The sequence below is a fragment of the Petaurus breviceps genome, unplaced genomic scaffold (assembly GCF_028583685.1).
Source record: "Petaurus breviceps papuanus isolate PSGF00001 unplaced genomic scaffold, PetGlider_PUasm1.0 90825, whole genome shotgun sequence".
NCBI classification, from domain to species: Eukaryota; Metazoa; Chordata; class Mammalia; order Diprotodontia; family Petauridae; genus Petaurus; species Petaurus breviceps.
Window position 1 is genome coordinate 9,744,756 of NW_027187353.1, and position 10,278 is coordinate 9,755,033.

General features: G+C 36.6%; 1 protein-coding gene across 1 annotated transcript; it reads right to left on the reverse strand.

The window, feature by feature from the left end:
- Positions 1-802: 802 nt before the first annotated feature.
- LOC138148705 (olfactory receptor 13A1-like) lies at positions 803-7,463 on the reverse strand. Its single transcript, XM_069071531.1, has 2 exons — positions 7,453-7,463; positions 803-1,739 (listed from the first exon to the last, which is right to left on the reverse strand). The coding sequence occupies exon 2, from the start codon at positions 1,733-1,735 to the stop codon at positions 803-805; it is 933 nt and encodes a 310-aa protein (XP_068927632.1). The 5' UTR covers positions 1,736-1,739; positions 7,453-7,463.
- Between the last annotated feature and the right edge of the window lie 2,815 nt (positions 7,464-10,278).

Consider the following 10,278-nt stretch of genomic DNA (forward strand, 5'->3'; position numbering starts at 1 on the left):
TGTCATCACAAATTTCACATTATTTAATAAGGAAATATTTAGGTATGGGGAAGAAGGAAGAGAAATTGAGTGGAGGGAGTAGTCCCAAGTAAAACAAACTAGAACATGGAAGGAGGAGTATAAATAGAAGATAAAAGGGGGGGGTGGCAGTGTAAAAAGAAGTAATCAAGGTCTTGCCAAGGGAAGAAGAGGAGAGATGGAAGAGTAGAAGTAGATTGCTTTAATTATTGATTTATTGTATTGATCACATTTCTTTTTCTTCACAAACTTCTCTGCAAAGAAGGAGATGGAGTAGAAAAAGAGGAAAATGTGTGAGTATATGATAGAGAGAAACATACAATTAACAATTATAACCATGAATGCTAACTGGATTAATTCACCTAAGAAATAGAAAATAATAATAGATTGGATTAGAAAGTAGAAATGTAAAGATTCACAGAAAATTAAAATGAAAGGATTTGAACAGATTCCATTATACAATCTTGATCTCAGAAGAGAAGTAAAAATAGAGATAACTAGAAGAGTCCATCAGTTCTGTTAGGAGGTGAGCAGTATGTTTCATTGTTTCTTGAATTATGAGTTAGTCATTGTACTGATCAGCTTTCTTAAGTCTTTTAAATTTGGTCTTCTTTACAATTTCATTATTGTATACATTGTCCTGCTTCTGCTCACTTTCCTATTTATCACTTCAGTTAAGTCTTCACAGATTTCTTCAAAAGCATCAATTTCATAATTCAACTACAGGCATAAATATGCTTATACCATATCCCTACCCAATGTGAAGAGGCTTGAAAATCCCTACTTAATCTCTAAAGGATGGGAAGAGCTTCCCAAGTGCCATTTTGACCTCTTTGTTCCTTAGGGTATAGATCAGAGGATTCAGGGTTGGGCTCAACATAGTGTATAGCACACCAGCCAGTTTACTTCTCTCTGGGTTATAACTACAAATAGGACTTATATAGGCATAGAAAACAGCTGTGTAATACATAGACACCACAATAAGATGGGATGAACAGGTAGAGAATGCTCTCTTCTTTCCCTCTGATGTCTGAATTTTCAGGATGCTAGAGATAATGAACCCATAGGAAACCAAAGTCAGAAGAAAATTTATAAAACCATAGAAGGCATCTGCCAACACAGTCATGACACTGTTAATGTAGGTAGAAGTACAGGAGAGCAACAAGAGAGGAGGGATCTCACAGAAGAAATGTGTAATTACATTGGGTCCACAGAAGGACAGTCGTGTCATCAGACCAGTATGTATAGAAGAATTGAAGGCACAGATGAGCCACACACCAGTGGCCAACCCATTGCAGAGTGTCTTGCTCATCGTAGTGGTGTAATGCAGGGGGTGGCAGATGGCCACATAACGGTCATAAGCCATGACTGTGAAAAGAAGCAGTTCTGATGATGCAGACCAAGTGAGGAAGTAGAGCTGGGCCATGCAGCCCCCATAGGAGATGGTGTTCTCCTCTGAGAGCAACCCCTCCAGAACTTTGGGCAGAATGGAGGAGGTACAGATGATGTCCATTGTAGCTAAGTTGAACAAAAAAAAGTACATGGGACTGTGGAGGCTTGAGTTGAGAGTGATGGCTGTGATGATCAGGATGTTTCCTGTGAGGGCCACCATATACAAGGAGAGGAAACAGCCAAATAATGGAATCCAGAGTTTGGGGTGTTCAGAGAAGCCCTGGAGGATGAACTCTGTCACTTGTGAGTGGTTACTAATGACCATTGAGCTGGGATGGTTTTCCAGATTAGACAGGAGTTTCTTGGTTTGGACTTTCAAATCTTAACCAACTGTATGACTGTGATTGATGATAAAATCTAGAAAATGAGAAGAGATTTGATAAGTGTGTATGCATGATTTAAAGTTCATGTCACCCAAACTATGGATTAACTTTCACAATGAAAACACAAGAGTAGAATAGAGAGAACATTACAACTTTCCCATAAACTCATTGCACATCAAACCTCTTAAAATTAAATATAGAATTAATCCATAATAATTTAATTTTCCACTAAGTTATCTTGCTTTTGTGTTCTTTTTATCAATTTCTGGCATTCTTCCATATGCACCAGTTTCTTCTATATTTGCATACACTCTAAGGCCATCCATTACTTGGTTGCCCATTGCTTATATTCCCAATCCATCCCACCATGTGTACTGTTATGTCACATATATGATATACATATATGCATAAACATGTATGTATTTACACTCACAAATATATATTTATATACCCTTTATATTCTGTATAATCTGATATATGGTGCATGAAAGCAAAAGTTTATGTTAAGACCTTCCCTTTCTTCCCAAGGTTCATAGTCTAGTGGCTTTCCCAGATTTATTTTCAGATTTCATTGTTTTATCTCAATCGAATTGGGAAATAGGTAGTATCATCATCAGTATTCCCCACTTTATGAGAGACAAAACAAATGTTAAGAGAGATTTGATGCCTTGCTCCAGGTCCCTAAAATATAATATAACCTTTACTAGTGCAGAGAGCATGATTTACACATCTTTTTGTGATCTTCTTAGTCCTTAGCAATGTACTATGCCTACAGAAGGTGCTCAGTAAATACTGTTCTATGCATAGTCTCTCCTCTTTCTCTTGTTCATTCACTTCTGCTCTCTCTCATTCTTTTCCCTCTCTTTCCTTTATGATTTAAGGTTTTTTCCCCCTTATTTGGAAACCCAGCTCTAATATTTTCCCCATGAAATGAATCTTTCTATGTTCCACATGGTCCTAGCCAGCTAGTTAAATACATAGTATAAGGAGATAATTGTGATGTGAGATTTAATGCCCTAATATCAATTATTCATATCTGTCATTTTGAAAGTATTATGTATTGTTTGAAAACACTCAATTAATAGAGCAAATGCTCTTATCATCCCATAAAGTTGTCATATTTTATTTAACAAGTGTTTTTCTTCTCTTTCCCTCAGCTGGTAGTACAATGGATAGAATGCTAGCCCTAGAGTGAGGAAGGTCTGAGTTCAAAACCTGCCTCAGACACTTTACTACATGCATGATCTTAGGCAAGATATTTGACCCCAGTTTCCCCAACTGAAAAATGTGGATAATAGCACCATTTACCCCACAGGATTGTTGTGAAGATCAAATGATAAAGTATTCATAAATGTGCTTAGCAAGCCACCTGGCACATAATATGTACTATGTAACTGCTTCCCCCAGCCTTTCCTTCAGGTAAGAGACTTCCAAGTCACGCTCAAGATCAAATAAGAAGGAGGGGCAGAGTCAAGATGACAGAGGAGAGGCAGTCACCCAGATCAACTCTCCCAACATTTTCCTGCAAATAACTTTAAAATAACTTCTCAAATCAAAAACTCAGGGTGAGATATTTTCCAAGATGAGGACCAGTTAGGAAGTCAGCAGGAGAGGTCTGTGACACCAGGATAGACACTGACCTGGACAACATATGCTGCTGCCCCTGTGGTGGGCATTGGAGACAGCTGCAACAGGAGCAGTAACAGTAGCAGCAACTTGAGGAGCTCTCAGTGCAGAGATGGTACAATTCGTCAGAAAAAGATTGCAGGGATATGTTTTGCTGGCACTAAGTGCAGATGATGCTGATTGGCACTTTTATTGCTGATACTCAGGTCTGGGTTGTAGTTCCTGGGGACAGAGGAGTGCTGGTGGTCAGGCACAAGGGAGCACCAATGCTGGCCAGAGTTCCAAGACAGAGAAGAACACTAGCGAGGCAACTGCAGGAGAGCAGGGGCCCTGCTTACAGTTCCCTGGCCAAGAGGAACACTAACACTTGAAGCTAGAGGGAAGTAGGAGCTATCCAGGGTAAAGACCAGAGTGTAGATGAGAAGAACAGTGACCATACCGCTTCCTAGATCACAACACTTGGAAACACCCAAAATTCCAGACCACTCTGAAAATAATATCATAAAAGCCTGAAATTTGGGACAGGGTCTCTCCACCCACAGGTGAAAAGAGCCCAACTGTAAGATAAAGTCCAAAGTCAAGAAAGAAGCTGGAAAAATGAGTAATTAAAAAATTGACCATAAAAGCTACTATAATGGTAGGGAAATATAATCTCAGAAGAAGAGAACAATGTGAAAAGAGTCACAAAAATGCCTCAAAGAAAAATGCAAACTGGTGCAATCCCAATAAAAATATCTGAAGAATTAAGGAGATAAGACTAGCAGGGGAAAATGGGGAAAGAAATGAGAGCAATGCAAGAAAGTTATGAAAAGAGAATTGACGGCCTGGACAAAAGAAATACAAAAAACATTGAAGGAAATAACATCTTAAAAACAGAATTAACCTAATGGTAAGAGGTACAAAAATTCACTCAAGAAAAGAATTACTTCAAAAACAGAATAAGCCAAATGGAAAATCAGGTACAAAAATTCACTGAAGAAAAAAACTCAAAAAACAGAATTGGTCATATGAGAAAAAAGTACAAAAATTCACTGAAAAAAATAATTCCATAAAAATTAGAATTGGGCAACTGAAAGATTATGATTCCATGAGACATAAAAAAACAAAGTCAAAAGAATTAAAAATAGAATAAAATGTGAAATATCTCACTGGGCAAACAACTGATCTGGAAAATAGATTGAGGAAAGATAATTTAAGAATTATTAAAGTACCTAAAAGCCAGAATAAAAAAAGAGCCCATATATCATATTTCAATCAGTTATAAAGGTAACCTGCCAAAATATCTTAGATCCAAAGGTTAAAACACAAATTAAAAGAATGCACTGATAAAATCCTGAAAGAGATACCAAAAAGAAAACTCTCAGAAATATTATAGCCAAATTCCAGAGCTCCCATGTTACTGAGAAAATATGGCAAGCAGCTAAAAAAAGACCATTCAAATATCATGGAGCCACAGTAAGAAAATAAAAAAAAATTAGTAGCTACCAAACTAAAGAGATAGAGGATTGGAATATGATCTTCCAGAAGGCAAAGTTGCCAACCAAATTTCAATAAAAAATAACTTGCCCAGGAAAACTGAGTATAATCCTTTAGAGGAACAAATAAATATTTAAAGATAGAGAACTTTCAAGTATTTCAAGTATTCCTGGTAAAAAGATGAGGACTGAATAGAAAATTTGATATTCAATCGCAAGATTCAGGAAAAGTATATAAAGGTAGGTGAGAGAGAGAGAGAGAGAGAGAGAGAGAGAGAGAGAGAGAGAGAGAGAGAGAGAGAGAATAAGAGATTCAAAAAAGTTAAACTGTTTATGTTATTACATGGGAAGATAATACATGTAATTCCTAAGAACTTTAACATTGTTAGGGCAGTTAGAAGCAGTCTACATAGACAGAGGGAATGAGTGTGAGTCAATTATACTGGGATATTATCAAAATAATGAAAGGCATAAAAAGAGGGATATACTGGGAGAAAGGGGAAGAAAGAGGTAGAATAGGAAAAAAAATATCTCACATAAAAGATAAATGCAAGTAAAACATTTTTCAGTGGGGGAAAAATGAGGGAGGTTGGGCAGGCAATTCTTGAACCTTACTGAAATCAGAAGTAATTAAAAAATGGAAGAATATATAGATATAGATTCCTCTCTCTCTGTCTCTCCCTCTCCCTCTCCATGTGTGTGTGTGTGTGTGTTTGTGTGTATTCTCTGAAAAATTTTTTTCAAGAAAGGAATAAAAGAAAGGAGGATGATAAAAGGGATGGTTAATTAAGAAAGTCAGCAGTCAGAAGGAAAACAGAGTTTTGAGGGACAGGATGAAAAAGAATAAGAAACAAAAACAGGATGGAGGAAAATACACAGTAATCATAACTGAACCACAATCAAAGCTGTAAAAGAGACATACGACTTTACCCTAGAGAGGAAAACCAAGGTGGGAGTTATAAGGATAGAGGCTAAAGATCAATATTCAGATAAATCGAATTTTAAAACCAACAAAAATATTTCTTTTCTCAAATTAAAAAAAACACATAACAAATCCTAGTACATTTGCACTCAGATCACCATAAAGAAAGCTTCCCATGAATTAAAACTTTTTGCAACCTGACCATATTCTCTCAATTATTTTTCTCATGCAACTCCTCAAATCTAGTTTTTGGCTGGAAATGCAGTGGCAGCTCTCTTCTGAAATGACTTTTCTCTCCATTTTCCTTCAGTCAACTCTCACTTTACTTCCTTACACTTTGTAGTCTTCCAAGTTTAGCAAGCATAGAGCAATGTCAGGAGAACTTGGTATAGAAAAATGGTCTTTACATTACAGGGGGAAGGGGCAGGTGAAATTAGTGTCTAATTCATCCACTCCAAATCTCTCTTTTTCTCCTGTTCAATTCTGGCTATAACTCTCTGTCCTTGTGGGAGTGACGCAGACTGCAGTAGCAGACTGTGCAGGGATTCTTCATCTCTTTTCCCATTATAGACCTCTTTCGCAATCTGGTGAAGCTTATGGATCCCTTTTCAAGATGTTTTTAAAAGGAGAAAATAAAATACATAGAAAGACAAAGGGAACTATGTTTAAATCCACTTATCAAAATATTTTTAAAAATAAATTCTTGGACACCAAGTCTAAGAACACCTGAGAGTGAGTTTTTTTTTCTTCCTAATTTTAAGTGTTCCAAAGCAGGCTGAATGGCCACTTGTTGGGGATGGTTCATAAGAGATAAATCTTAGAGTGGTTTATCTATGCATACATACATACACACACACGCACACACACACACACACACACACACACATATATATATATGTATATATATATATATACAACTATATTTATATGTACGTATATACTCTGACGCTTCCACCTCAGAAATGTTGGGATTCTCTTAATAACATCTAGTCATTATTTTCTTATTTAGAGAAATCTCTGGCCTTGTAGTTGCAACCAAAAATACATACTTTCAGAGGATAAGGTTATGTTTTAGCAGCAGCACCCAGGCTTTCCTCAGGAAAAAAAAATAGTCTGATAATGCAAAGAGACCTCACTAAAGATTAGAGTACTTCTGTGGCTTACAACTCCAAGCATTCTTCTTATGATCAAGTTCCCAACTCGTCTTCCTCCTCCTCCTCCTCATCTTCCTCATCCTCATTCTCACTACAAGCATCATGTCCTCTATATTTGCAAAGCCCTTCAAAGTTTACAAAGACTGTCCACTCTCCTGGCAGTCTCAGAAACCATTCAATCTTTTGGCTCCCTCTTCATTGCTCTAATTCAGTGCTAGAGCCTTGGTCTCTGTGTATAACACAGAGTGAAAAAATAAAATAGAACAAATACAATTGAGACCCTTAAAACAATTTCATGTTTATAAGTTGTTATTTGTTTCTTTGTTTAGGAGAAAATATGGGATTTTCATTTCATCTGAAAAAAAAAACATATCCTGATTCTTTTATTCCATCATTCCCATTGACCTTTCTGCATGAAAATTATATCTTCATTAATAATGAGCATGATAATGATAGCTCGCATCTGTATATAACACTTTAACCTATATAATATATAATGCTTCAGTTTTGCAAAGCACTTTACAGGTATTATTCCCTTTTATTGTCTCAACAGCCCTCACTAGTAGGTGCTATTATTATTCCAATTTTACAGATAAGGAAAATAAAAAAGACAGGTTTGCCCAAGGTCATGCATGTAGGAAATGTCTGAGGCCAGATTTTAACTTAGGTCTTTCTAACTCCATGTCCATTTACCTAACTGCCTCAGTTGCCTGTTGAATTTTGAAGTCTAAGATCATATGGCCTCCCATACAACTCCAAGCCTTGTATGGGCATTATAGAGAAGTGAAACAAATGTTTACCAATGGAGCCTTGTCTTTTCTCATTCCCCTGACACATACCTTTGAGAAATGCTTGTTGATGAATTATTACAAATATATCAGTGAATATCATTATCTTCTAAACATTCATCAAGAATTCCAAGAACAAAAGACACAATGACAAAAAAATTCAGATGGTTATTATGCATCCTATGTTATTCTGACAATTCAAATGAACAGGATTATACCTTAGCATACTCACATATGAGTACTTTCTCCCAGAATAAGTCTTCTGGTCTAAGCTTTCTGACTTCCTGCCTTCAATCAATCATAAATATAAATCTTTAAAGCTATTGATCTGATGAATAAAAGTTTTGAAAAGCCTCATTTCTTGAACAATACAGATATAGTTCTCTTATCCAAGTTTCAACTAGTCTTTAAGAAGATTTCAATTCATCCAATAACTATGCATATAGCAGCTGGGACCCTAGGGGACAATGGTTCTAAGTTAAAACTCTAAGGGACAATTAAACTCACCGGTTCATTCCAAATGTGACCTTTTATTTTGCGTAATGAGTAGATTATGATACATTTTGAGCAACAGTCTCTGAAACCTGAGGATACGTAAAGAGAATTTGCTGTTATTATCAATAAAGCTTAAAACAAAGTAACTACATCACTTTCATATGATGTGCAGAATCAGTATTGAGTTTTTTGTTGTTCTATCATGTTCAACTCTTCATGACTTTGTGGGGTTTTCTTGGCAAAGGTACTAGAGTGGTTTGACATTTCCTTCTCCAGCTCATTTTACAGATGAGGAAACTGAGGCAAAGAAGGTTAAGTGACTTGCCCACAGTCACATAGCTATTAAGTGTTTGAGGTTAGATTTGAATTTAGGAGGAGTCTTCCTGATTCTAGGCCCAGAAGTCTATCTATTGTCCCACCTAATTGCCTGCAGAAGCAATATCATACTTTCCTATATGTAAGCTTAAATGATATGCAATTACTATAAATATCTCCTTAGCATTCATTTTCCACAGCTAAAACAAACATTTCTAGAATCACTGGGAGAGAGTAGGGCAGGGAGATAATTTGTGGTCAATATTTCCTTCTCTCTCCATATGTTTACAGGAGTTGTAATGAAATCAGTCACTGCTGCTCTCCCCCTTCTCCCACTAGCTCCCCATTTGGAGTCTAAGCCCCGAGATATTCCAGCTGATATTAGGAAAAGATTTTGCCCCATTAGAAGCTATGATAGTCCCCATGACCCCACTGTGTACTGCAAAAAGATGCAAAAATCTTTTCCTTGATTTTTTTTTTGCATTTAGAAATGCTTGTTGGAGATTATTAAGCTCATAATATTTTACAGGAAATTATAAAGAAAAGTAAATGGATGCTCCAAAAAAGAGAATTTTCAAAAGAATACAACATCAGTGTACTAAATATGCAAATGCCATTAACAAGGTCAATCATTTCCTAAGTATTTTTAACTGAGACACAAACCGTTACATCTTGAGGAATTTTTTCATGTTTTCTTTGTCAATGCATCACCAAGAAAACCAGAATTTCTTGAGGGAGAGTAAGGAAAAAGAGGGAATTTTGAATTAGAAGAGGGTAGGCAGGATTGACCTGACCTCTGTAGGCATGAGCAGCATGAGGACATTACAGAACTGAGAGGGAATATCTTATGGAAGTGGTAATAAGAAATAGCAGAGGGACCCAGATGATGCTCACAAAGGAATATGGGAGAGATCTTATATGTCTTTGCTGAATTTTTTAAAAAAAGGTGTTTTAAAATCTACCTTAAAAGTTTGTTTAAACAGAATTTCTCCTATATATGTTAAAATCAATCCATAAGTAAACATTTGTTAAGCACCTACTATGTGCCAAGCGCTGTATTAAGTGATGGAAATACAAAGAGGCAAAAGACAGTGCCTGCCCTCCAGGAGTTTGATTCTAATGAGTTAAAGATGATTCTGTGATAGATACATTCTCCATGCCTCTGCCAGAATAATGTTCCTAATTCTAACTCTAATCACCCTCTTCTCCATAATTCTTTCTTCTCTCTAGGATTTCCTAATGCTCCTCTCTCTTGGACCTCCTACCTGCTTGGCTGCTCCTTATCTAGATTTTTGTTTGGTCACTTTCCCTAAGTGTGGGTGCCCTTCAAGTCTTTTGTCCTGTGACATCTTCCTTTATTCCTCTATATTATCTAACTTGGTGCTCTTGGCTCCCGTTGGCTCAATTATTGTGTCTATGAAAATGATTTCCAGGTCTACTGCTTCAATCATATTCTCTCCTGAACTTTTGTTTCTCCATCTCCAATAGCCTATTGGCATCTCAAGCTGAATGTCTGATAGACATGTTAAACTCAGTGTGTCACAAAACTGAATATATTATCTTTCCCCTGGGTATAATGCTTAGTTCCTAACTCACCATCACATCCATGTCTAAAACGTTGCCATATCCAGATGGTAATTCCTAACATCTCTCCTATGTATGCCTTTTCTCTGACACCTCAACCACCTGCTACAGGCCTCATAACTTCTA

What these genes read in the sequence shown, in the direction of transcription:
- LOC138148705 (XM_069071531.1), bottom strand. Translation starts at nt 1,735, where the DNA reads ATGGTCATTAGTAACCACTCACAAGTGACAGAGTTCATCCTCCAGGGC.